Source organism: Tripterygium wilfordii, chromosome 9, assembly GCF_013401445.1.
Source record: "Tripterygium wilfordii isolate XIE 37 chromosome 9, ASM1340144v1, whole genome shotgun sequence".
In the NCBI taxonomy this organism is placed as follows: domain Eukaryota; kingdom Viridiplantae; phylum Streptophyta; class Magnoliopsida; order Celastrales; family Celastraceae; genus Tripterygium; species Tripterygium wilfordii.
The window spans coordinates 288,016-315,260 of record NC_052240.1 but is presented as its reverse complement, the minus strand read 5'-3'; the positions used below and the strand labels follow the sequence as shown (position 1 = coordinate 315,260).

The following is a 27,245-nucleotide window of genomic DNA, read 5'->3' as shown; positions in this document are numbered from 1 at the left end:
ACCCTTGAAGTCCTCTCTGGGCCCATCTAGGTTAGGTAAAGCCCAAAAGAACTGACGTCTAACAAATGGATACGATAAGACATGGCACAAAGTAAGATAAACAGAGCTACATATCACACTGCACTTTCAACAGAGAGATTCTCCGCAACATCTAGGCAATCTTTAAGTGCTTCAGATCCACACATATAGCCAAATCCCAGTATTTATAAAATAGACCAACAGCTGCAGAAAGAATTTCCAGAGAATCATATAAAAATAGTATGCTCTTAAAAAAAGCATGGACTCGCTGTAGACAAACTCGACTTGCGGATTTTGATCCAAAAATGTCTGCTCTGGTATCTTTAGCATATCGTTAATTAAATGCATGTTCTTCAAAGCACGTTGTCCTAATAGGCGAATAAACCATCCCCAGGCTTGCATAATCTGAAGTTTCCTACCTTGATCTAGCAGTTCTTTCATCCCATCCAGCAATTTTCTCTCGATATCTTCTGCAAGTGCCTGACAATAAAAATACATTTGAATACCGTATTAAGTAGTGGTTTTAATATGACTGCATTTGCACATTATAGCGGAAGTTGAAAGCTTCAGTACCTTGGAGAGATATGGTGGAGGAGGAAATATCATAAATCTTATCTTCCCGCCCTCTCTTGTCAGCACTGAGAAGCCTTCTGTATATTGGAGGAGCCCATAAATGTGATGATTCTCTCATATTCTCACTTACTTGAGATGCCAACTTCGTTACAGCCTATAAAATAGTATCATAAGATTAGGCACAAATGCAAAAAAGCAGCCTCTCAACTTCCCACGTCACCATAATCAATTACACAATACATCAGCTTAAAAAGATCTAGCAATGATAAGCAAACAATTAATTTGCGCGAATGAGTATCAGGACGGAAACAAATCTAATGGTTATATAAAAACTTTAAATTGTAGGCTATACCTGAGTGGCCTAAAATGTTATAGATAAGGAGCCAATAGGATTGTCAAGGGCATGAACAAATGCCCGCAAGAGCAAATGAAAATGAGCTGACAGAAATGATGCATTGATTTGCTGGACAGATATACACCAAATGCCCAAATTCTAAATGATCTGCAGTGAAACAACAAACATACACAGCCAATGGTAAAAGAGAACGTCAAAAAATATTGAAAAGCACTGCTAAGTTAATAGACATGCGCCTTCATTTTCGTGTATGTGGTGAGTTTAGCCAATGATTGGAGAACTAAATTTACATCATCCACTACAGCACGATAAAAAAAAATTGAATTCATTAACAATAGAACACCTCCTATAGCAAACATGCACATCATATGAACAACAACGAGCCAACAACAGTCGTAATCCAATGTGCAAAGTCTATGTTCTTTAAACAGTGCAACTCTTTTTCTTCATGAATGATTGTGCTGCTTCTTTTATCGAACTAATGTAGAATTGAGTGTCCCTTTCTCCTTCTCTTTTCTTGGCTGAATTTGATTAACTGTTGTCTACTTATCTTGTTGATAAAAAAAAAAAAACTCTCAACAGCAGCAAATATCAGATTAGGATGCACGACTAGCAAGTATTCTGGCCTAGAAAGAAACTGCAGCTTATACAACAGACCTCCACGAATTGCCCATATCAGGTATCATTATCCAAATCAAGCCACAACATGGCATAGGGAATTAACGAACAAAAATCATTTTCTTTTAATAACTAATTCGCAGCTTCATATACCTGAAAGGGCAGCAACAATGGACGGATGATACATCATGAATCCCAAGCAGTTCAAGGCCAGTGCAGCACTGAAATCAAACTAAGACTCACATTAATTCAATTGTGGAAAGAACAAAACCTTTTTGTATTGATTACATGCAGAGAAGAAACCCCAATTGACACAAACAATTAAATCAACATAAAATTGATGCACAACTCACATTTCCTCATCATCATCTGCTATATCCACAACTATCAACGAGATAAGAGCGTGTGAGCTCCATCGGCTAGTGTACTACGATTGAAGACTGATCGTTACTTGAATGTTATTGGAGGCGTAGCTGCAGAGTCTATCAAGCAAAAGTCTTGTCCGAACTCGATTGTGAACGAATTAGAGCTGATCAGAGAATTTGGGCATTGTTGCACGGATTTAGAGGATGAGGTGAAAAATCTTACGAGACGAAACCCTAATTTGAGGGGTTTTTTTGGCGCAAAACCTTGTGCTTGTGTGGCGGGTACGAAGGCTCTGTGTGGCTTGTTAGAAATGCCTATGTTACACACTTACAGGTGTGCTAAACAAATTGAAATTACGCTCAATTGGTTTAAATCTACAATCAAATAGTTTAATTTTTGTTTTTCTGGTTAAAAATATCTATAATCGCCCCTCCTTTCCCGCCAATGCATAAGTTCAAATAAAATTACCATCTTACCCTTCTGTCCGTCACTCTTACATGCTACAGGTGCTGGTGTATCCGAAGAAATTAACAACGGAACAGAGAATCCGGTCTCAAAAGGATTCTTAAGGGGCATAATGCATAGGCGTGTAGTGTAGATGATGTTTATAGGCAATGTAATCCCATATTTGTTCTATCATGTCTCATACCCTAAAACCCTAAACCAAACAAACATTGCAATATACTTTCATTCCTTTCCTCTTATCTTACTAACAACTATCATAATTTCTAATCTCGTAAAAAACAATTTCAACAAAAGAAGAGATGTCCTCTGGAACACAACCACCATCGCTGCCACTCACCACCCCCGTCGATCCACCAACCCCAGCAGTTGAATCGCTATCTCCGGAGATCTTGCGTGAAGGCTTGGTTGCTTTCCGGGAAATTAAAAAAGGTCAGTACCTCCATGCATTGCTTAGAATCCGACAGTCTATGTCTAATTATAAAGATTCACCACATCTTCACGCTATTGATGCACTCAACCGCAAGCTTGCTGCTGAAAAACTAGTAGATGATTTTAATATGAAACTCAAGCAATTAAATAGGGCGGTTCAATCGGCCAAATTTGCCATGGATATGTTGCCGAACTCTCTTTATTTTGCTTTGCTGTCTATTGATGCACTGTATCAGACGGCAGAGGTGACACAAGAAGGATGGGATACTGTGATTAGACAATGCAAGTGTGCCCTACTTATCGAAAATTCCACTGATCCAGGAGTTGATAGGTTTCTTGGAGAGGATGAAATGCAGAATTCAAGTAAGGAAGCAAGAATTGAGAATACTGAGAGACAAATTAGATTGTATTTACATGCTTGCCAGCATCTAATTAAGGCTGATGCGGCAAAAATGGAGGTGAGGATGGAACGTATGAAAGCCATTGTTGGGGACTGGATTCTCAAGAAACAGAGAGCGAGTCAATTTAGTGTATTGAAAGAGAAGGGAAAAGATGATGAAGAAGAAAATAAGTGTAAGGATTTATGGAGCCATTCATTGACTGAGAAGAAGAAAAAGGAAATTAGATCGGTGAACCTAAAAGATCTTGAAATGTACTTTAATTCGTTAGATGGTGATGTGGCCCGAGAGCTTTTAGAAGCCATAAGCTGGGCTAAGGAATACAAGATTTGGAAATATTGGGAGTGTTTTTGTGGTAAGAAGTTCGAGGACTGTAATTTGTACAAGGACCATTTCAGGAAAACACATGGACCGATTCTTATGTTTTTGAAGGAGGAAATATATGTTTGTAACAAATGGATTACGGAATATTTGAAAGGTGAGTGGAGACCTCTGGATTCTGATATGGCAACACCATGTATATTCAGTCAATGGAAATCAGCCTCTGAAATTGTTTGTAACAATGAGCTGGCTGATTCGGATGATTTAGTTGAAAAGGGAAGCTACTTGGATTGCTATTTAAGTGATGATCTGGACTTAAAAATCAAAGAGAGAGTTGTTTTTAATACACACTTTTCAGGTCTCCTTGTGGATCTACGTTCATGGGGAAGAGAGTTTAATGTTGCTACTGACATTGATGCCACTGCAGATAATGCTTCTGCCACACCATTTTCGCTCAATATTGGTCAAAAGGTTATATCTCCTGAAAGTGATGATTTCATATCATGGTTATATGGGAGTGTGATTGGGGAGGATTTCAAGTCATGGGAATGTCTAAGAGACTCTCAAAGAAAAAAAGCAAAAGAAGTCTATCAAATACTTGAAAAGGAGTGTTTACATTTGAAAAAAACATGTAGAGATGATGAAATATCCAAAATGCAGCGCAAAATTAAAGCAATTCAGGTTGTTGACAGATATGTTGAAGAGAATGAAAATGGGGGAAAAAGTCCAAAACAGGAAGAAGAAGATTGTGTCACTTTTTTGAGGAAGAGGCATGAAGACCTACAAGGAAAAGAAGATATTGATAGTTTAATCGAGTCAGAAGTTATATCTGATGTTTTGAAAGAACAATCAGCTCTCGCTCAAGCAGGTCCAAGTTCGAATCAGTCTGGATTTGGAGAATGCAGTATAGATTATGAAGTGAAATCGCAGGAGGGGTTCCCGATTCAAATGTACAATAACATAAGATTAGCATTAGAGATTGTGCGTCAACAGGTGATCCAAGAATTACTACAACTTGTTCTATTTGAATTCCACATATTCTTATTTCTGGTCTGACTATGTTCCCTTTGCAGATGGTTATTAAGAATGCAATAATCTTGCAGAGTGCAGGTTACATACTATGTTCCCTTTTCTAAAATTTTCAATGCTTTGACGTTTCTACTAATATTTACTATTTGTAGCAACGCTTTGAACCTCTGTTGGAGAAGCACAAGGTGGATGTGATTTCAAAGGAGCTTACAGTTGAAGATGAGAAAAGTAAAAGTTCTGATGGTAAGGGAAATAACAAGAAGAAGACCAAGTCCCACAAATAGTAATGAAGGTATTTTATCTCTGATTATTTTCAATACTTTTCTTGTTCACTAGTTTTGTATCCAATCTTTTGAAGTTTATGCTGCGATTCTCATTTCTGGGTAACCTTAGATTGAGTATTTGAGAATAACTTTGTGTCAAGGGTTTAAAATTCTAGAGTTGCTTAACCTATTAAACTCAATGTGATCTACTTGCTTAGCAGTTTTGATCTCGAACAGGTGGTCATTAAATCATTGAATCTTAACTGAATGTGATCCAGTTTTGGTAACCAGTTAAGATCAATTCTTCTAAAGTTATTAGTGAGTTCGAGTAATTAGCAAACAAAAATCCACATGTTGTTCCTATTATGAATTCACCATTGTTTTTCCTGATTGGGTTTTAATTGATTTCAAAATCCTTTTTAACTTTTTGATGACTGAATTATATTGACAAATTGATTGTACTCAATAACTGCAGTTTTGGAAGAAATGTATTGAGTTCCTCTTACTTGTTATAACCCACAATGCTAGCCTTTTATATGTTTTAAGAAACATATTTGTTGCGTATGCAGTGAAAATCATTTTACCACGCTGGCATATAAATTCAATTTCTCTTTATGTGTCTCAGATTTACCATTCTTGTCTTGAAAATACTTACTCCATTGAATTCAGGGGAAAAAATTTTAACTCTATATTTTCTCAGTATTTGCAATTAGTTTGTTAAATGAATGCAGTTAATCTCTTAGAGATCTTTTGCCATTTGAATCGTTAAAGCACAATGTTATGAAAAGCTGATTGAATAAATAGAATGGTCTTAGTTATAATGTTACGGTATTATTTAAGCTTTTTTTCTGATAAGAGTAGAGATTGTCACTCATTTTAGTTAAAGACTTCAAAATTTATGTGCTAACTGCGATGTACTTTTGCTTCAGTTCCCATACAACAAGCTGCTTATCTCATGTTGCCAACATGGCAATGATAATTAGAGGACGGATCCGTGATGTAAGGATGAAGATAGCTTTGGCCTTTGAGAATATTACAGATATATATAGGCCGTTAAAAAAATCTTGACTCGATAGCAACTTTACTTTTTTTTTTCTTTAGGAATATTGGAGTTAAAAAATATATGATAATGAGTTTGATGTTAGCAACTGCATGCTGAATTTTATGATAGTCGTCATCTTGGTGAATTTGGATAACCTCTTGCAATATTGGCATCTTCTAATAGTAAGTAAGCATGCAATGCACACGTTGCTTATTCTTGTCATATGTGTATCGGTTTCTTGTTGGGAAGATTTATTTGCTCAATGTGTCTCGATAACAATGCGGCTACTGCTACCCGCGCGGGCCTTTGGCTTGATGGTAAAATGACTTTTCGAGGAAAACGTTTTGTCTCTCCATACAGGGAGTCTTCCAAACATGAGGTGAACAGTTCGGGTCTCTATATATGTTATTTCCTTCCTTTAGATAAGTGAAATGACAAGACAAGTGGGGCCATGTATTCCAAATCCAGCTCTTAGATTCATACAAAATCTCTAATGAACAACTTGTAATTTTATCAAAAGAACAGAAAGGGGAAAAATTGAACTGAAACAATTTGACTTACACTTTTACTATTTGTACAAAGACCACTTCTCATGGACTTATACACTGATAATAAAGATGAAAACAAGCCTTGAGGCAGTGGCATGCCGTCTGAGGAAACTGGCTTGCCTATGCGAATGAGTGTGAGAAGAACATTACCATATTTTGTATAAAATGAAGAGTTGTTAGAATTTTAATTATACAATTTTCATATCACCCAATTTGTACATAAAAATATATTAATTTAATGGTTTTGTTTACTTCTTAATAAGGGGTATAATAGTCTTTTCTAATCTCACCATTTTAGTGAGCTTGGTTAATCTCCATAAGGAGGGAATGAGGGTGTCCCAAACTCAACAAAACTAGAGAGTAAGTGATTCTCACCCTCGGCTCGTCTCATTCCCTCCTCAAGATGTCAATCAAATGCCTTGTAAGAAAGTCGTCTTTGATCTTGGAGAAAATAATACTTTAGTATCTTTTTCTTCATCAAAATAGGAATTTAGTGTTCATCGTTTAAACAGTTTATAATTTATGAAACAATGGAATGGAAATTAAAAACATTGTGGCTCTGGTACTGTTATTGACTTATTTCCCTAGTTATAAGAGTTCATAAAGCCGCAAGGAGAATTTAGACATTTAGTCCACATCAAGGGCTGATGTTCATTTTCGTAAGCAACGAAAAACTTGGAGTCACTTTTATTTCTCAGAAACGAGCAGCGAAGCCAGAACTCCTCCGTGAAGATAGAACTGAAAGACCTTGAACAACAAGTAACTCTCTTTCTGCTTCAATTTTCTCCACTCACTAGCGTCGCTTCAAATTGGCTTTAATTTGTTTTTTTTTTTTTTTAATTTGAAGCAGAGAGATGTGTGAAACAGCCGTTTTTGTTCCCGAGTCGGTGTTGAAGAAGAATAAGCGAGAGGAGGAATGGGCATTGACGAAGAAGCAAGAGGTGGAAGCAGCGAAGAAGAAGAAGGCTGAGACCCGGAAGCTTATTTACAACAGAGCCAAACAGTACGCTAAAGAGTACGAGGAAGAGCAAAAGGAACACATTTATTTGTAAAAGACTTGTTGAGATTGTTTGTATTTTGTCTTTTTGTATTTCATTGCAGAAACTTTACAGAGACATTTATATATATATACACAAGCTATATGACCGTTGAACTAACGGTAACATTGTAACAATTATAGAGAAAGGTTTGCTTTGACCGTTGAACTAACGGTAACATTGTAATAATTATAGAGCAATGGTTGTACATCAGAGATAGACTAAGTAGATAGAGATACGTGTCATGAGAGCTTGGACTTGTCATTGTCTGAGTTAGGTTTGCTTTGACCATTGGTTTCTATACGCCCCCGCAAGATCAGGGTCCCATCGTGGAGATTGATCTTGGCACGTAAATCAAGAAAGCGTTGACGAGGTAATGATTTGGTGAGAATATCAACAAGTTGATGCACAGTGGAGAGGTGACGAACTGCAAGGATACCTTTTTGAACAAGGTCTCTAATAAAGTGTATATCAATGGCGATATGTTTCATTTTGGAGTGAAGAACAGGATTGTGACTTAAATGAGTTGCACCCAAATTATCACAAAGCAGCAGCGGTCTGTGAATAAGAGAGATATGCAATTCACGCAGAAGATGAGTGATCCATACAACCTCAGAAGCAGTGGCGGCAAGTGAGCGATATTCAGCCTCAGTGGAAGACCGGGCTATGGCTTTTTGTTTTCGAGATCTCCAAGAAATGGGATTGCAACCTAGAAAGATAATGTATGAAGTGATAGATGATCGATCGTCGGGGTTCCCAGCCCAATCAGAGTCGGAGTAGCCACGTAGACTGTGGGAAGTATTGGCACGAAAAAGAATGTCGTGATGAATGGTTCCTTTGAGATAGCGAAGTAGACGTTTGAGAGTGTGCCAATGGCTTGTTGTGGGATGCTGAAGATACTGAGCTAAATGATTGACAGCGAAACTGAGGTCTGGACGTGTAAGAGACAGATACTGGAGACTGCCCACAAGTTGACGGTAGAGAGTGACGTCAGAGAGCTTAGAGCCACTGTGCTGAGACAGATTGAACGAGGATGGAAGAGGTGTATCAACAGGTTTAGAGGCAGCCATAGTCGCACGTTCTAGAAGTTCCCGAATATACTTATGTTGACAGAGAAATAAGGTGTCTTTGGTGCGGATAGCCTCTATACCAAGGAAATATGAGAGATCACCTAAGTCTTTAAGTGAAAACTTGGACCCCAAGGCAGCGGTGATTCTGTGTATAAAGGAGAGATCAGAGCCAGTTAATATAAGATCATCAACATATACAAGAACATAAGCAATTACAGTAGGGGATTTGTAAATAAACAAAGAAGTGTCAGCTCTAGAGTTAATAAACCCAAGGTGAAGAAGAGCAGCGCGAAGGGCGGTGAACCATGCCCGAGGGGCTTGCTTGAGCCCATATATAGATTTGTGAAGCAGACACAAGTGTTTAGGATGTTGTTGATCAATGAAGCCAGGGGGCTGTTTCATGAGAACTGTTTCAGTGAGAGAACCATGTAGAAAAGCATTGTTAACGTCGAGTTGCTTCAGCGGCCAGTGATGCATGACAGCCAAGGAGAGAACAAGCCTAATGGTGGTAGGTTTTACTACCGGACTAAATGTTTGTTGGTAGTCTAAGCCAGGCTTTTGAAGATAACCTTGAGCGACAAGACGGGCTTTGTAGCGGTGGATAGTGCCGTCGGGATTGCGTTTGATTCGAAAGATCCATTTAGAACCAATGGGTTTGTGAGATGGAGAGGGTGGTACGAGTGTCCAGGTGGAGTGATGGTGAAGAGCATTGAGTTCTTCGACCATGGCTTGATGCCAATGAGGAGACTTAAGGGCTTCATAAACTGTGTGAGGTGCAGGGGAAGCAAGCAGCGGATGTAAAGTAGTGTGATTAAGGGTTTTAGGCTTGTAAATATTGTTCATAGACCTTGTGACCATTTTGTGTGTGCGAGGAGGAGTGTTCGAGGAAAGAGAGGGTGTAAGTGAAGGGAGTTGTGAGGAATCTGATATGTTGGAATTGGGAGACATGAGAGCTGGACACATGTCATGTTGAGGTGAAGGATTGGTGGAATGAGATGGGTGAGACGCAACAGGTAAGTCAATGGTAGGTGAAATAGAGACGTTAGGAGTAGAAAAGGAGACATTGGGAGGAATAGGTAAAGGGCCTTGCACTGGGTCAGAATTGGTGGCTGTAGGTAAGTCAAGGGTAGGTGAAATAGAGACGTTAGGAGTAGAAAAAGAAACATTGGGAGGAGTAGGTAAAGGACCTTGCACTGGGTCATAATTGGTGGCTGTAGGGATGGGCTGCTCAAAAGTAGGATAAGACAATCCAGGAAAAAGATGTTCTCTAAAAAGCACATGTCTAGAAAGATAAAGTTTGCCAGTACTAGGGTCATAACATTTAAAGGAGCTTTGGGAGGTTGTGTATCCGAGAAAGATGCAAGGGGAGGATTTGGGATCAAGTTTACTATTGGTATAGGGTTTTAACCAAGGATAGCATAGGCAACCAAAAGGCCTAAGTTTTAAATAGTTAGGTGGAGTTTGAAAAAGTAACTGAAAAGGAGAGTATGGTTTGATAGTAGTTAAAGGAAGACGGTTTAAGAGATACACAGCTGTCTCAAAGGCAAAAGACCAAAATTGGGGAGGAAGGTGGGCATGTGCAAGTAAGGTCTTCCCAGTCTCCACAATATGTCGGTGCTTCCTCTCTGCCAGGCCTACATGTTGCGGAGTATAGGGTGGTGATTGTTTCCAGGAGATGCCTAGCTGGTTCAAAGTTGTTTGAAGTTTGACATATTCTCCTCCATTGTCTGTATATAATGTTTTGATCTTTGCATCAAATTGTCTTTCAACTAGTCTTTGGAACTGTAAAAATATATTCAGAACATCATACTTATGGAACAAAGGATAGAACCAGGTGTAACGTGTAAAGTGGTCTATAAATATCACATAATATTTGTGTCCTAATATGGATGCTGGAGAACTAGGCCCCCATACATCTGAATATATAACTTGTAGTGGACGAGTGGTGTGAACTGAAGACATGCCAAATGGAAATTTGTGAACTTTATTAATGTCACAAGAGTTGCATAAAACAGGAGTAGAAGTAGAAACAAGAGGGCATAAGTTTGCAGATTTTAACAAATAAGATAGTAGTACTGAGTTGGGATGGCCCAATCGTTGATGCCAAGTATCAAGACTGGACTTGTGAGCCACCATGGCTGACTTGTGCTGCACTGAACCAAACTGATAGGTGCCTTCAACGCATGGACCCCGAGCCAGAACATTTCCCGACTTCAAATCCTTAATGACAAAACAGTTAGGATGAAATTCAATTAACACATTGTTAGTTTTAGTAAACTGATGAACAGAGAGCAGATTACGTTGAATATGAGGAACACATAATGTATTTTCAAGAGTGAATGTCTTAGTGGGTGTGTGTAAGTGACAAGTGCCGTGATGTGTGACTTGCAAACCTGAGCCATCTTCTATCTTGACTTCATCTGTGCCTCCATATTCAGAGTTGAGGGAGAGATTGCCAAGATCTGAGGTCATATGATGACTGGCTCCTGAGTCAACAAGCCAAGGTTGAACATTGGTGTTTGTTGGGTCTAAATTAACCTTACTAGCAAGTGTACTAGTCGGCGACTACAGCACAATGATAAGCAAGGGTCGAATCCACAGGGACGGTGTTATGTTTAATCCAAATGTATATTTGCATGTATATATGGACAATGCAATCAAAAGTAAAATTCAACTCAAGATTGTTTGGTTTGGTAATTCAACTAAAACAAGCAAAGAGCAAAGTGTTTTTGGTATTTTCTTAGAATTAGGATGCAACTAATGCAAATGAGATGATTTAACAAATATGAGATGAACACCAAGGCTTCGGAATCCCCCTTGGGAAATGACTTGGAATGACATAAATTTACACACATATTTGCTAATTCGGGCATAACGAATCCGTACCTAAGTCGGTTTTAGCGCACCTAAGCCAAATCTCCCTAAAATCGATTACTAGCCATCTTATTGGTCTAGGTCGGATATTCCTAAATACATTCTAGCCATCTTATTGGTCTAAACATGCATAGGAATTCATGGAGTTCTATGGAGATTAGGATTCATACAAATTGTCACCTAATTAAAGGGAGACACATTCATAATCAAGTGTTTCAAGGAGCATAATCTACTTGACATATTATTGTCTAAGCAAATTCTCCAAACAATTTCATCCAAAAACCTAAAGTGTTGGCCAAACACCACAAGCATGAATAAATTGCAATCAAACATAGAAACACAAGATTTATACCCAAATCAACTCATATGTATGTAAATCAAGTCATAAACAAAGTCATCAAACCCAAGGCTTCAACCTAGCCTTGGCACAAGAGATTTAGTTACACATAATGAGAGAAAAACACAAAAGGAGAGATGAGAAAATCATGAATAAACCCAATTAGTTGAGTAGATCCAAGTTGAGCTGAAGAATCTCTCCTCCTAGCTCCAAGAATCGCCTTCCCCCTCTGGTTTTCTCCCCAGAAAATCAGTTCTAGGTTAAAAAGTGTGTTGCGGCTCGGCCAGTTCGCGAATTAAAACATCTCAAAAAAACTGTCTTATGCGCCTAGGCGCGTTGTATCCACGCCTAGGCGTGCACAACTTCAAATTCAAGCCCCAACTTCACTGGACTAGGCGTGCAGGAGTGATCCTGGGCGTGCACAAATATTGCGCCTAGGCGTGGAATGATTCCAAAATCTCCATACGACGTCCGATTTGCACGATTTTAGCGTCTACGGAAAGCTTGAGATGTCTAGTTTCCAATGCCTTTTATTTCGCTTGATTCCGATAACGTGACAAAAAGTTATAAGTATTTGAACACACGAAGGTCGGTGGACATTTTCTTCAGTTCAGCCCTTTTTTTCATCACTTTTCATCCGAACCGCAATCAACCTATCAAAATACAAATCAAAACATAAATACACTCATTATTTATTTAAAGGAAGCTTAAGAGGGGGAGATTCCTACCAAAAACCATAGGTATTATCACACCTATCAAACACCCCACACTTAAACCTTACTTGTCCTCAAGTAAAGCTAGATTAAGTACATGTACCACTAACATCTTAACTCACTAACGCAGGAATCGCGGTTGCATTTAGCATATGCAACAAGCCTTTAAACCCCTAGGTGTCCCTAGTGGAGGAGTTGTGTCTCCTGAGGGCTTACAAGAACGACACCCACAAACGTTTCAGTCTCAAGATATCAAGCACCCCACACTTCATCCGCACGATATACTCATGGAAAATTTTCAGCCTACTCAATTAAATATTTTTTTTTAGATGGCATGCAGTGCTAAGAGGAAATGCATAAAAAATGTGGCTTTCAAGAGTTTATACATGCTAACATAGTCACATTCCAAGACTCCCAAGAACAACCAAGCAATAATATCAAGGCACATTATTTATATACATACTACTCTATCTAAATGTCTTCTCTTTTTTTTAACTAGGACCGTGCAATGCTCACTCCATTAAACTTTCTAGTCAACCCATGTAGCGAGTTCTCAACCAATGACTCCCAACCAGCTGGTTTAGGGCATTAGGTGTCAAAGCACCCCTCGGATCAATTTCTCGAGTTGACAAGGTTTCGAAGTTAAGCAGGCCTAGTATGTTCATCATGACTGCCTCACCTTTTTACGCGAAACTCAAGTTGGTTAGACAAGAGCCCCGGTTACTCAGCAAAAACACATGAGCGGAACATGATTTTCATCATTTTCAAGCTTTCTTCTTCTTCTTTTTTTTTTTCTCTCTTTTTTTTTTTTTTTTTTTTTTTTTAATTGTATACAAATAACTAGTGCCAATGATATTACTGAAATGATGTTCTAGCTCATCTAAGAGAAAATCCACATTCAACACATATATCCAACCAAGTCATACCCCACTACATTTCAATGCAAGTGAATCAATTTCATAAATAATCAAGTAGGCATCAATGATTCCTCAAGCATATAAGGGGATAAGATGGGTTCGCAACTTAAATATGAAACATAAAGGAGTCCATCCACGTACAGATTTACAGAAAATAAGAGGGCATCATCCATAGTACTTGACCTTAATAACAGTAGCATAAAATAAGACTACCCAACCACCCCACTGTTAGAACAAGCTTTGTCCTCAAAGCATAAGATACGAAGAATCGGGACAAAATATAATGGAGGACAAGCGTAGAACAATACAACCTGCAGGGGAAACTACTGAGTGGGTCCACCAGAGGTCTTGCGGCGAACATAGGTGAGATTTTTGTCGCGCCGCATCTCCTGGAGCATGGATAGGACATCAGTAATCTGCTGACCCTGAGTCTGGAACTGCTGCTAGACATACTCAGCATGATACTGGAAAGTGTGCTCAAGACGAGTCAGCTGGTCACTCATCTCCTTGATCCGAGTATCATGATCAGCAGCATCGGCATCACTCGGAGCGATATCCTCCTCCTCGTCATCCTCGTCCTCCTCCGCAAACTGCTGCACACCCGGAGCATATCGAGCTCTCCCAGCAGGGGCAGAGCGAATACGAGATATACTAATACGCCAGTTGCTCAAATCATACGCCTCCATGGGAAGAGAGACAGACTGCAGAGTCAGAGGTAGCACCTGGAGATATGTCAGCAAGCGAGTGATGATCCGCGGCAGAAAGAGCCTCTTCACCTTGACTTTGGTGTTCTCCACGCTCCTACGGATAGCCAAAAAGGACTGAATATAATAGTGGCCAAGATCAAACCAAGTACCAGTCCAGATACAATAAAGAATCTCCAATGCCTCCTCCCTCCTCTCACTCTGGTGCCCAGTTGGCCATAAGTTACCATGCACTAGCCGGTCCACAAGATACATAACCTGCGGAAGAGCAGATTTCCGAACAAATTTTCCCCGTCGACCAGTAAAATGTTGGACCATCCACTCATGATCCTCCAGCTGGGCAGAAGGAATAGGTGGCTGGAAACCACTATCAGGAGGCTGGGAAGTAGGATGTCCAATACTGGCACTAACATCAGCAGCAGAAAAAGTAATCATCCCGGAAGGCAATATAGCTTGGTAGAGGCCAGGCCCTGTTGCTTCCACGGTGCGATAGAATGCACGCACCAGGCTGGGATAGACCGGAACATCAGCAGCAGAAGAAACATCCGGGGTAGCAATGAAAGAACAAAAGTGGCGGAGCCGGCCGAAAGGCTCACTTCTTACCCCAACCTTGTTCAACAGATCAGCAGATAAATATACCTCCGGCACAAGAGTAGCAATGTCAAAGTAATCAGTGGCAGCTCCGGAAGTAGACCCCTCTGTTGCAGGAGGTGGCTGAGGTGTTGTGAACTGAGAAGTGCGCTTCTTGCGCATGGTTGCCAATATCTTTTGCCGCGGCATAATTCCTGCAAAAGCAATGTACAACAATTAAGAATAGCAGGTATAATCATAAACGCATTACTGCACAGAAGGATGAAAATGATGGAATAATGAAAGGTGAATTCACGCCTAGGCGTGAGGAAACCGCGCCTAGGCGATGTCACGCCTAGGCGTGAGAGAACCGCGCCTAGGCGTGGTCCCTTCTTCCCCAACACGCACGGGTTGCCATGGCAACCCGAGCTTCAAGCTCCAAATCCCACAACTTGTAGACAAAAACAGCAGATCAGGCAACCTATATGTCCTACATGACTCAGAATGATAGAATCAACCAAGATATCCCTTACTTTAGCCCTAAACTCCAAGAATTAGGATATGCCATTGCCAAGCTGGGCAATTCTCTCCCTTCAAATCATGCTTGGAAGAGAGCAAGCTTAGAACTCAAAGATCACAAACGACCAGATGTGGAAGAAACTATTACGTACCTGACGCGCTTAGACTGTCGCTTAGGCGAGGATGGGAGAGGTGCGCCTAGGCACGCGGTAAAGAGAGAGCTCGGCGTGGGTATGTGAGTGAGTGTACAGGTTGTGTGGTATATAGACACACCCAGGCGTGGATTGGCCACGCCTAGGCGTGGTGATAAGTTTTTTTTTTTTTTTTTTTTTTTTTTTTTTTTTTTAAATAGACACGCCCAGGCGTGGATTGGCCACGCCTAGGCGTGGTGATAAGTTGCGCCTAGGCGTGGATATGCACGCCTAGGCGTGGTCTGGCTGTAACATATTGCCCAGAAATTTCAATTTTCCTACAGCCAGATTTCAGCACATCCAAACTAACATCCACACAAAATTTTTTTTTTTTTTTTTTTTTGCCAATAAAAAAAATAGAATGATAAAGAAGAAAAGGATACACAAAAGGATATACTGCATTGGGTTGCCTCCCAAATAGCGCTAAGTTTAATGTCTTCAGCCAGACGTGGCGGTGCTAAGATCTTCAAAGGGATGGAGGATCTTCCAAGCGTAACTTGTACTTTTCCATATCAAAAGAGGTCTCAAAATAGGGCTTGAGGCGGTGACCATTTACTTGCTGCTCAAAACTTGTGCGAGGGTCCTTGATAAATACAGAGCCATAAGGAAGAACTTTAATCACCTCATACGGACCACTCCACCTTGATCGAAGCTTCCCCGGAAAAAATCGAAGGCGAGCATTATACAGCAAGACTTTTTGACCTGGTTCAAATACCTTCCTTGAGATATGTTGATCATGAAAGAGTTTGGTCTTTTCCTTGTAGATTTTAGCATTCTCATAGGAGTCATTCCGCAGCTCATCAAGCTCATTAAGTTGGAGCTTCCTCATATTGCCAGCTTCCTGGAGATCAAAGTTCAAAACCTTGATTGCCCAGTATGCTCGATGTTGCAGCTCTACCGGTAAATGACAAGGCTTCCCAAAGACTAACCGGTATGGAGACATGCCAATAGGAGTTTTAAAAGCGGTCTGATAAGCCCAAAGAGCATCATTAAGCTTAATACTCCAGTCCTTTCTACTAGAAGAAACCGTTTTCTCAAGAATATGTTTGATCTCCCGGTTCGATATCTCCACCTGACCACTCGTTTGCGGGTGGTAAGGTGTAGAAACCTTATGAGTTACCCCACATTTTTTCATCAACTTCTCAAAGTACTTGTTGCAAAAATGTGATCCACCGTCACTAATAATAGCTCTTGGAGTTCCAAACCTTGCAAAGATCATATTTTTCAAGAAATGCAAAACCACACCATGATCGTTGGTTTTGCACGGTAGAGCTTCAACCCATTTACTCACATAATCAACCGCCACCAAAATATATAGATTTCCATGGGAATTGGGGAATGGACCCATGAAGTCAATCCCCCACACATCAAATAACTCAATAGTCAATATGTTGTTCAATGGCATTTGATCTTTTGCTGAAATATTCCCGGTTCGTTGGCATCGATCACACGTCAAACAGAAAGAATGAGCATCTTTGAACAAAGAGGGCCAATAAAATCCACATTGAAGTACCTTGGCAGAAGTTTTCTTCCCCCCAAAATGCCCTCCACACACATGAGAGTGGCAAAAGTGAAGAACACTTTCTTGCTCATTAACCGGAATACATCGTCTGATAATCTGATCAGGACAACATCTGAATAAATAAGGATCATCCCAATAGTAATATTTGATGGAGGATAGAAACTTGTTTTTCTCATGTGTGGTCATACCCGGAGGTAATTTCCGGCTTACCAGATAATTAACGATATCTGCATACCAAGGAACTTCCTCGACCTCAAATAAATGCTCATCTGGAAAGGTCTCATTGAAATCCATATCTCTTTCACCGTTTTCCTTGATAGCGAGCCGAGAGAGATGATCAGCAACTACATTCTCACACCCCTTTTTATCCCGAATCTCCAAATCAAACTCTTGGAGAAGCAGTACCCAACGAATGAGCCGTGGCTTGGAGTCTTTCTTTGACAATAAATACCGCAATGCTGCATGGTCAGAGTAGACAATCACTTTAGAGCATGCTAAATATTGACGAAACTTGTCCAAGGCAAAGACAATGGCCAACAACTCTTTCTCGGTAGTGGTATAATTAACTTGAGCATCATTTAGTGTTTGGCTTGAATAATATATAACATGAGACTTCTTGTCAACTCGTTGACAAAGCACCGCTCCAATGGCAAAGTCAGAAGCATCGCACATAATTTCAAATGGCAAAGAAAAATCCGGAGGCATCATAATCGGAGCGGTAGTAAGTTTCTCTTTCAACAAATCGAACGCCCTCATACAAGCTTCATCGAATAGAAAAACTGCATCTTTGGCCAAAAGGTTGCATAAAGGCCTAGCAATTTTAGAAAAATCTTGAATGAACCTCCTATAGAACCCTGCATGTCCAAGAAAAGAACGAATTCCTTTCACATTAATCGGAGGAGGAAGCTTCGATATAAGCTCAATCTTTGCCGGATCAACTTCAATCCCATTTTTGGAGATAATATGCCCCAACACATTTCCTCGTTGCACCATAAAGTGGCATTTTTCCCAATTTAGCACCAAATTGGTTTCTTCACATCTCCTCAACACAATAGATAGATTTTGAAGGCAATTGTCAAAACTTGACCCAAAGACAGAAAAATCATCCATAAATATCTCAATAACACGCTCCACCATGTCAGAGAAGATGCTTATCATGCAACGCTGAAATGTTGCAGGAGCATTGCATAAGCCAAAAGGCATCCGACGGTAAGCAAATGTTCCAAATGGACAAGTGAAAGTAGTCTTGTCTTGATCTTCGGGATCAATGGCAATTTGGTTATAACCAGAATAACCATCCAGGAAGCAATAATACTCATGCCCTGCCAGTCTCTCAAGCATCTGATCAACAAAAGGTAATGGGAAGTGATCTTTTCGGGTAGCTAAATTCAGTTTCCGATAATCAATACAAACTCGCCATCCCGTGACCTTCCGAGTAGGAATAAGCACATTGTTCTCATTGGCTTCGACAGTAATCCCAGATTTCTTCGGCACAAGATGGACTGGACTCACCCATTTGGAATCAGAAATAGGATAAATAACGCCAACATCCAAGAGCTTCAAAATCTCACTCCGGACAACTTCTTTCATATTTGGATTTAATCTTCTTTGTCCCTCTCTAGTGGCTTTAGTTCCGTCCTCCATCAAAATGCGATGCATGCAAACAGAGGGGCTAATGCCACGAATATCCGCAATGGTCCACCCAATTGCACTCTTGTATTCCCTGAGAACATGGAGCAATTTCTCTTCTTCCAAGAGAGAAAGATTAGAAGAAATAATAACAGGAAGAGTTTTAGAGTTACCTAAGAATGCATATCGCAAGTGTGCGGGCAAAAGCTTCAACTCTAGCTCTGGCGGACTCACTATAGATGGTACTAGCTTCTCAAGATTTGGGGAGTCCCTCAAATTTTCAAAGGTCGGACGCCACTTGTGTTGATAACTAGGAGAAGCCTCAAACATGTTTACAACTTCTTGAGTATCATTGTCCAGAGTCCTCTCAATATCTCCCACTAGAAAAGCTTCCAAAGCAATGGTTTTATCATTTCTATGCAGCTCCATGTCGACTCTTCTATCCACCACATCCACCCAAAAACAAGTCTTTGAATCATTAGAATGTCTCATGGCCTCAAACAGCCGAAACTGAATAGTTTTATCAAAAACTGTCATAGTGAGAACTCCCATCTTGACATCAATGATGGTGTTGGTGGTTGCCATAAAACCGCGGCCTAGAATGATTGGTACATCTTTTCCCGGATTAGGTTCACCCTCCATATCAAGCACTAGAAAATCCACCGGAATAACGAACTCTCCCACCTTCACTAGAACATCTTCAACTAGCCCAAAAGGATGCACTAAAGAGCGATCCGCTAATTGGAGAGTGACTGATGTTGGTTTCAACTCACCGATCTTCAATGTAGTGTAAACAGAATAAGGCATGATATTCACACTCGCACCAAGATCCATCAAGGCTTTTTCAATTTCTTTCTCTCCAATTATACAAGGAATGGTAAAGCTACCCGGATCTTTTAATTTGGGTGGGAGCTTCTTTTGTAAAATAGCACTTGTCTCTTCGGAGAGATATACTTCTTCATGATCACCAATCTTTCTTTTGTTAGTGCACAACTCCTTCAAAAATTTTGCATATGCAGGAATAGACTTAATTGCCTCAATAAGTGGAATATTAATCTCTACTTTCTTCAAAACTTCAAAAATGTCCCGATTATACTTGTTTTTCTTAGCCGGTGCAAGACGAGATGGAAAAGGCACTGTTGGAACAACCACTTCTTCCGGTTTTTCCTTCTCAACATGAGGTGTGGTGGTGGTACTCGGTTCCATCACTGTAGGTTCATCATGACTCTCACCATCAAGCCCTTTATATTCAATCTTTTTATCCACCCTTTTCCCACTTCGCAAGACAGTAATAGCATTAGCATCTTCATGCTGTTTAGGATTTACCTCAGGTTGACTTGGAAGCTTTCCCGGTTGTCTTTCACTTAAAGCCTGAGCAAGTTGTCCTACTTGCATTTCAAGCTTTGCGATGGACTGAGTATTACTGGAAACAGTTTGTTGCAACTGAGTCATTGAATTGCTCATCTCTGCTTGGGAATGCTGCATTGTGACTTGTGATTGAGCAAGTTGGGTGATAAGGTCCTCCATAGCAGACTTCTTTGCGTCTTGAGAGGGTGGTCCTTGTCGTGGAGCTTGCCAAGGTCTGGGCCCTTGATTGAAATTCTGGGATGAAGCATAGGAGAAATTTGGGTGATTCTTCCATCCTGGGTTATATGTGTGAGAAAATGGATCATTCTGCTGCCTATGAAAGGGTTGAACTGCATTAACTTCAGCTTCAGGAAATGTCCCACTTCTAGAACATACATGAGTAGGATGATCTGTGCCTCCACAAATTCCACAAGGCTCCAAATTTCTGCTCAGCAAAGTTACTACCGCATCCAATTTCCTAGCCACAGACGCCATCTCTGAATTTGAAGCACTTGCCTCATAAACCATGTGTCTAGGCGCATCAAGATCACGATTATCCCATTGTGAGGAATTTGCTACCACAGTCTCAATAATTTCATTGGCTTCAGTCGGTTCCTTAGCCATAATATTTCCTCCAGCAGCTGCATCTAACCTATGGCGGCATTCATCAGCCAGATGTTGGTAAAAGTATGATATAATCTGCCATGGCAAGAATTGATGATGTGGGCAACCAATCAATAAAGTTTTATATCGCTCCCAAGCCTTAAAAAGTGGTTCTCCCTTGTTCTGCCTGAAATGGAAAATCTGATCCCGAAGCCTCTGTGTCCTTGACTGAGTATAGAACTTCTGAATAAACTTAGCAGAAAGTTGATCCCAAGAAGTGATAGAATTTGGTGGCAAAGTCTTGAACCAGATCTTAGCACTTTCCTTAAGAGAAAAAGGAAAAAGCTTCAACCGTATGAATTCTTCAGATATACCTTGAATTTTTTGAGTGCCACAAATTTCCAGAAAATTATCAATGTGATCACTAGCATCTTGATTTTCAGCTCCTGAGAATGATGGGAGCATGTTAATCACATGACATTTAAGCTCATAAGATAGATTTGGCGGAATGGTTGGTAATATGATGCAAGATTGTCTAGTAGAGAATTGTGGCATAGAGTAGTCCATGATGGTGACCGGAGCATTTGCATTGTTGGCATTATTGCCAACTTCCTCACGATTTTCAGCCATGCTCTCCTGTTCAGAATGTTCTCCCAAAATGTTGTCACTAGATGAACTAGAGCTGGAAGATTTCTCCTCAAGAAAATCCTTGTCTCTCTTGTTCCTTCGTGCACGTTCCAAGTCTAGATCGACAGGAAGAATTTCTGTATCTTGAGAACGTCTTCCTTGCATGAACTACAAACAAGAAAGACAAGTATAAGGATCACTAATTATCCAGTAAGAAAGAGCTAAACTAAGTATGTAAGTATCTATGTATATAAACAAGAATGGATCAAATATAAGCAACCGTCCCCGGCAACGGCGCCATAAACTTGTTGGGTCTAAATTAACCTTACTAGCAAGTGTACTAGTCGGCGACTACAGCACAATGATAAGCAAGGGTCGAATCCACAGGGACGGTGTTATGTTTAATCCAAATGTATATTTGCATGTATATATGGACAATGCAATCAAAAGTAAAATTCAACTCAAGATTGTTTGGTTTGGTAATTCAACTAAAACAAGCAAAGAGCAAAGTGTTTTTGGTATTTTCTTAGAATTAGGATGCAACTAATGCAAATGAGATGATTTAACAAATATGAGATGAACACCAAGGCTTCGGAATCCCCCTTGGGAAATGACTTGGAATGACATAAATTTACACACATATTTGCTAATTCGGGCATAACGAATCCGTACCTAAGTCGGTTTTAGCGCACCTAAGCCAAATCTCCCTAAAATCGATTACTAGCCATCTTATTGGTCTAGGTCGGATATTCCTAAATACATTCTAGCCATCTTATTGGTCTAAACATGCATAGGAATTCATGGAGTTCTATGGAGATTAGGATTCATACAAATTGTCACCTAATTAAAGGGAGACACATTCATAATCAAGTGTTTCAAGGAGCATAATCTACTTGACATATTATTGTCTAAGCAAATTCTCCAAACAATTTCATCCAAAAACCTAAAGTGTTGGCCAAACACCACAAGCATGAATAAATTGCAATCAAACATAGAAACACAAGATTTATACCCAAATCAACTCATATGTATGTAAATCAAGTCATAAACAAAGTCATCAAACCCAAGGCTTCAATCTAGCCTTGGCACAAGAGATTTAGTTACACATAATGAGAGAAAAACACAAAAGGAGAGATGAGAAAATCATGAATAAACCCAATTAGTTGAGTAGATCCAAGTTGAGCTGAAGAATCTCTCCTCCTAGCTCCAAGAATCGCCTTCCCCCTCTGGTTTTCTCCCCAGAAAATCAGTTCTAGGTTAAAAAGTGTGTTGCGGCTCGGCCAGTTCGCGAATTAAAACATCTCAAAAAAACTGTCTTGTGCGCCTAGGCGCGTTGTATCCACGCCTAGGCGTGCACAACTTCAAATTCAAGCCCCAACTTCACTGGACTAGGCGTGCAGGAGTGATCCTGGGCGTGCACAAATATTGCGCCTAGGCGTGGAATGATTCCAAAATCTCCATACGACGTCCGATTTGCACGATTTTAGCGTCTACGGAAAGCTTGAGATGTCTAGTTTCCAATGCCTTTTATTTCGCTTGATTCCGATAACGTGACAAAAAGTTATAAGTATTTGAACACACGAAGGTCGGTGGACATTTTCTTCAGTTCAGCCCTTTTTTTCATCACTTTTCATCCGAACCGCAATCAACCTATCAAAATACAAATCAAAACATAAATACACTCATTATTTATTTAAAGGAAGCTTAAGAGGGGGAGATTCCTACCAAAAACCATAGGTATTATCACACCTATCAGTGTTGTTGGATCCGTGGTGACTGGAAGCATAGTTGGCTTGGGGTGGATTTTCGGATGCATAAGCCTTGAGCTTCCTGCATGTACGAGCTGAGTGTCCTGGTTTTTCACAGATTTGACAGAAAATCCTTGGCCTTGGACAGTTGCCAGCATAGTTGGAGTATCCAGATGGTCCATTGGTTGAGTAATGGTTGTTCTGATATGAGGAAGAAGGTGGACGATTTCCTCTATTACTGTATCTATAGTGACCTTGAGACCTGGAGTTGGGCCCTCTTTGATTGTTTCCATAGTTCCTATACTGTTGAGGAGTTTGGTTTTGAGCAAGGTTAGCAGTGGCTAGCAGTTGTGATTGTTGTTGTTCAAGTCGCTGCTGATAAGCTTCTTGACTTAGGAGCAACGATCTGAGGGCCTCATAGGAAATGGGATTTTCTCTCCCATTTACAGATTCAATTGTTCCTTTGTATTCAGCTCCTAGGCCATTGAGTATGAAAATGACGAGATCTTCCTCCTCGATTGGATTTCCAGTTAAGGCAAGCTCATCAGATATATGTTTTACCTCACTTAAGTATTCTTCAATCTTCTTGCTACCTCTGTGCATATTGACCAGATTTTGTTTGAGTTGAATGATTCTAGATCTTGACTTGTTAGCAAAAAGACTATGAAGTTTTGTCCATGCTTGATGACTGGACGTAACATCCCCCAATAGTGGAAGAGTAGTTTCATGTAATGAAGCAACTATTGCATTCACCAACATGCTGTCTTGGCATTTCCAGTGTTCCTTTTGTTCATCTTCAGTGTCGGGTGGACAGGTAAGACTTCCATCCACATATCCCAAGAGCTTGTATCCTCTCAGAACACTTACAAGCTGCAATCGCCAGGCTGTGAAGTTAGTAGTCTTGAGCTTCACCGTTAGTTGTGAGCTCGCATTAATGGCGATGACTGGTTTCTCTGTAGCTACCTGCGCTGTAGATGCACCATCCCCATTAAGTCCAGATGTGACTGTAGCCATGGAGGTAGAAGATGATTCAGTTGTTTGGAGTAGTTCTCGAACCTGCTTCGATATCATAAAAGACTTGTTGAGATTGTTTGTATTTTGTCTTTTTGTATTTCATTGCAGAAACTTTACAGAGACATTTATATATATATACACAAGCTATATGACCGTTGAACTAACGGTAACATTGTAACAATTATAGAGAAATGTTTGCTTTGACCGTTGAACTAACGGTAACATTGTAATAATTATAGAGCAATGGTTGTACATCAGAGATAGACTAAGTAGATAGAGATACGTGTCATGAGAGCTTGGACTTGTCATTGTCTGAGTTAGGTTTGCTTTGACCATTGGTTTCTATAATTTGAAGCTTGAGGCTATGCTTATGTGTGGATTGTACGTCAAACCAGAAGCTAAGCTCCTGTTCCTCGTCAGGATTCGTGGGTATATTAATTTTATTCGTAATTGCCGCTGTTGTTCCTTGAAACTTGAATCTTAATTATCGTTTATTTTATTTGTTTTTATGTATTTCAGTATCGATGCCATTGATCCAAAGACAAGGAAAATTTCGCAGCTTCTCCGGTTGAGACAGGTAACGACTTCTTGATGTATTATTGCCATTTAATTTGTTATGAAAAATAGACATTAAAAGTCTGAGACTTTCCTTGTGAATCAGATAATTAGTGGTGTAATTTGATAGTGTTGACAAATTTGGGGTTGAGCTACTGTGCTTTTGAAATTAAGGGAAGAGACAGCATTGATGATAATGAGAGCTTCAAATGCTTTTTTTGAAGCGAAATTTCATAGCAGTTTGGTTTGGTTGAATTCAGATTTAATTATTTTGTTGCGCCCGAGGTGTTCATATTAGTTTTATTTCTGTTCCAATAGTGCTGTGCTTACCACTACATTTGTATTTCTTGCAATGCAAAGGCTATAAATAATCTGAAGGTTGACTGTTTTAGAACTGCCTTTGGTAACTACCTTCTCCTGGTTATACTGCTATTCGAAAGAATTTGACATTTATGATTTGGAGCCATTACAATGGAGTTTATTTTTCAGCATGGAATTATCTGCATGGAAGATCTCATCCACGAGATTATGACTGTTGGTCCTCACTTCAAGGAGGCAAACAACTTCCTATGGCCCTTCAAGCTCAAGGCACCATTGGGTGGCTTGAAGAAGAAGAGAAGCCAATATGTTGAAGGTGGTGATGCAGGAAACCGTGAAGATTACATCAACGAGCTCATCAGAAGGATGAACTAGGCTTCTGCAGCATCTCCTTGTTTGAAGTTTTGTGTTTTGATGGTCTAAGCTTCCATTGCACAATCCATTAACAATAGAATACCTCCTCCTCCTATAGGAAACATGCACATAATATGAACAGCAACGAGCTAACAACAGTCACAATCCAATGTGCAAAGTCTGTGTTCTTTAAAGAGTTGGATTCTGCTTTCTTCATGAATGATTGTGCTGCTTCTTTTATTGAAGTAATATAGAAATGAGTGTCCCTGTCTCTTTTTTTTTTCTTTCTTTTTTTTTTTGTAAAATAAGCGGGATGTGGGATTCAAACTTGAGTACCACCGAATTGATTATATGCCTTAACCACCTCTGTTGAGGGGTAGTTTGTAGTGTCCCTATCTCCGTTTCTTTTATTGGCTGAATTTGATCAACTGTTGTCTACTTATTGAATTGCCCGTATCACGTATTATAATCCAAATCGAGCCACAACATGGCATAGGGAATTAAGCAACAAAAATCATTTTCTTTTAATAACTAATTCGCAGCTTCATATACCTGAAATGGCAGCAACAATTGACGGATGGTAAATCATGAATCCCAAGCACTTGAAGACCAGTGCCGCACTGAAATCAAAATAAGACTCGCATTAATCCAAATTTTGGAAAGAACAAAGCAGCCTTTTTGTACTGATTACGTGGAGAGATGACCCCTGAGTAATTCTCATTTAAACCAAGAACCCGAGTAGCTAGTTCCCATGCATTTAAACCCTTGTTGCGTGTATCAAAACATTAAATAACTGATAGAGATGAGTTAGCATTGCTTTCGTTGAAATTTATAAATCTTCCTCAATGTTAACGTTTTGCATCAGTATTTTGTCAAGGTCTAGACCCCAGTTCTGAGTTATAATTTGACTTGTCTGGTAATGAACCATTTTAGAATTGGTCTTTCATCAGCAATTATATTAAACTTTATCTTAATTAATTTTTATGAATAAACTGAAATTGAGTTAAGCCTTTTTAAGGTCATTCTTGAACAAACATCTGTCTTAATTAATGTAGACCTACACTTTTTTTGAAGTAAGTAAAAGGTATCCAAGTAACAGCTCGTTTGGTTGTTTGTAGAAATAGGACATAAGAATAGGAATGGGAATGATGCTCCTTAAACATTCTATACCAAAGCCCATAATCAAGACCATGCATGAATTCAAATCTCTTAAGAAAAAGAGTAACCCATTATGTAACGGGCCACGAAGTCTCATATTTCATCAAGTACTGTCTTGATATATAATCAGTTTATTTACAGTCAATATGACATTATATCACATTACTTCTTATAGTCTATAGATGAATCAAAATTTTACACCAAGCACATGTCCGGAGGAAGATGCTTCCCTTACTTTGCATTTTGGTGAGATTGCGGTGATGGACTCGCTCTTTCAACATTAGTTATGACTTAAACCGAATATTTCACGGTGAGTGAGTACTCTCATGGTAAAACCCTGAGTAATTGTTTTATGTAAAAAAACAAAAACAAAAACAAAATTCTATACCAACCACTCCCAATTAGGGAAAAAAGAGAAAAAACTAAGAACATGTAATTGTAAAAACATTCAACATAAAATAATTTATAAATGTGTTATCTGCTTTAGTCATTTAGGCACTCACAGTTTCATCTTTAAAGAGCTTTCTACGATTAAATTATAAGGGAGTTTGATTTCTTCAACTTTCGGACGTGGACATTTCATCTTAACAGTAATGATGTGATCTACAATTATGGATAACTTTATCCCCACTCTTTCTTTGAATTATCAAAGTTTGCAATTCATATTTACCCTACCATTCACAATCCGGCCGTCGAAAATTGCATACTTCCATACTTTCCAGATAGGCATGTCTCCGAAGTGGGTAGTCAAAGAAAAGCAAAATCCCCACAAACAAAAGCATATTCTCGAGACCTGAAAGAATTGAATATTGCTTGAAACCCCAAAAAATAATCCCAAAAAACCTCATTTAATGTGGAGGGTTGAATGTGAAGTGGACCCTATATATGTGTTTTTAATCAATGACTATTTTAATGCCACATAGATTTGGGAAACTTTTACAGATTAAATTTTAGGGGTCTCTAACATTGTCCTTAATACAACCTACTTCTCACTTTCCAAACCAATCCACGCC

At 39.6% G+C, this 27,245-nt stretch overlaps 2 protein-coding genes and 1 long non-coding RNA gene across 4 annotated transcripts; 2 read left to right on the top strand and 1 right to left on the bottom strand.

Moving 5' to 3' along the window:
• Positions 1-80: 80 nt before the first annotated feature.
• Positions 81-2,231, bottom strand: LOC120006594. The gene is made up of 5 exons (XR_005470049.1): positions 1,918-2,231; positions 1,718-1,785; positions 944-1,093; positions 592-745; positions 81-498 (listed from the first exon to the last, which is right to left on the bottom strand). It is a non-coding gene; the product is annotated as an uncharacterized LOC120006594 (long non-coding RNA).
• Positions 2,232-2,550: 319 nt separating this feature from the next.
• Positions 2,551-4,679, top strand: LOC120005406. Its single transcript, XM_038855031.1, has 2 exons — positions 2,551-4,536; positions 4,617-4,679. Exons 1-2 carry the CDS (start codon positions 2,695-2,697, stop codon positions 4,677-4,679), a joined length of 1,905 nt encoding a protein of 634 aa, XP_038710959.1. The 5' UTR covers positions 2,551-2,694.
• A 2,377-nt stretch (positions 4,680-7,056) lies between these two features.
• Positions 7,057-25,502, top strand: LOC120004959 (60S ribosomal protein L7-4-like). 2 transcript variants are annotated; one of them, XM_038854349.1, is made up of 5 exons: positions 7,057-7,184; positions 7,273-7,469; positions 24,195-24,276; positions 24,367-24,424; positions 24,892-25,502. In XM_038854349.1, the coding sequence occupies exons 2-5, from the start codon at positions 7,280-7,282 to the stop codon at positions 25,093-25,095; spliced, it is 534 nt and encodes a 177-aa protein (XP_038710277.1). In that variant the 5' UTR covers positions 7,057-7,184; positions 7,273-7,279; the 3' UTR covers positions 25,096-25,502. The 2 variants fall into 2 exon arrangements, with proteins under 2 accessions (XP_038710277.1, XP_038710276.1); XM_038854348.1 differs by having other exon boundaries at positions 7,074-7,184; positions 7,276-7,469.
• Positions 25,503-27,245: the final 1,743 nt, after the last annotated feature.

Excerpts from the sequence above, each read along its gene's own strand:
- LOC120005406 (XM_038855031.1), top strand. The coding sequence starts at position 2,695 with ATGTCCTCTGGAACACAACCACCATCGCTGCCACTCACCACCCCCGTC. Across the intron at positions 4,537-4,616 it reads TAGAGATTGTGCGTCAACAG|ATGGTTATTAAGAATGCAAT; the intron begins GTGATCCAAGAA and ends TTCCCTTTGCAG.
- LOC120004959 (XM_038854349.1), top strand. The coding sequence starts at position 7,280 with ATGTGTGAAACAGCCGTTTTTGTTCCCGAGTCGGTGTTGAAGAAGAAT. Across the intron at positions 24,277-24,366 it reads TTCCTCGTCAGGATTCGTGG|TATCGATGCCATTGATCCAA; the intron begins GTATATTAATTT and ends TATGTATTTCAG. Across the intron at positions 24,425-24,891 it reads AGCTTCTCCGGTTGAGACAG|CATGGAATTATCTGCATGGA; the intron begins GTAACGACTTCT and ends TTTATTTTTCAG.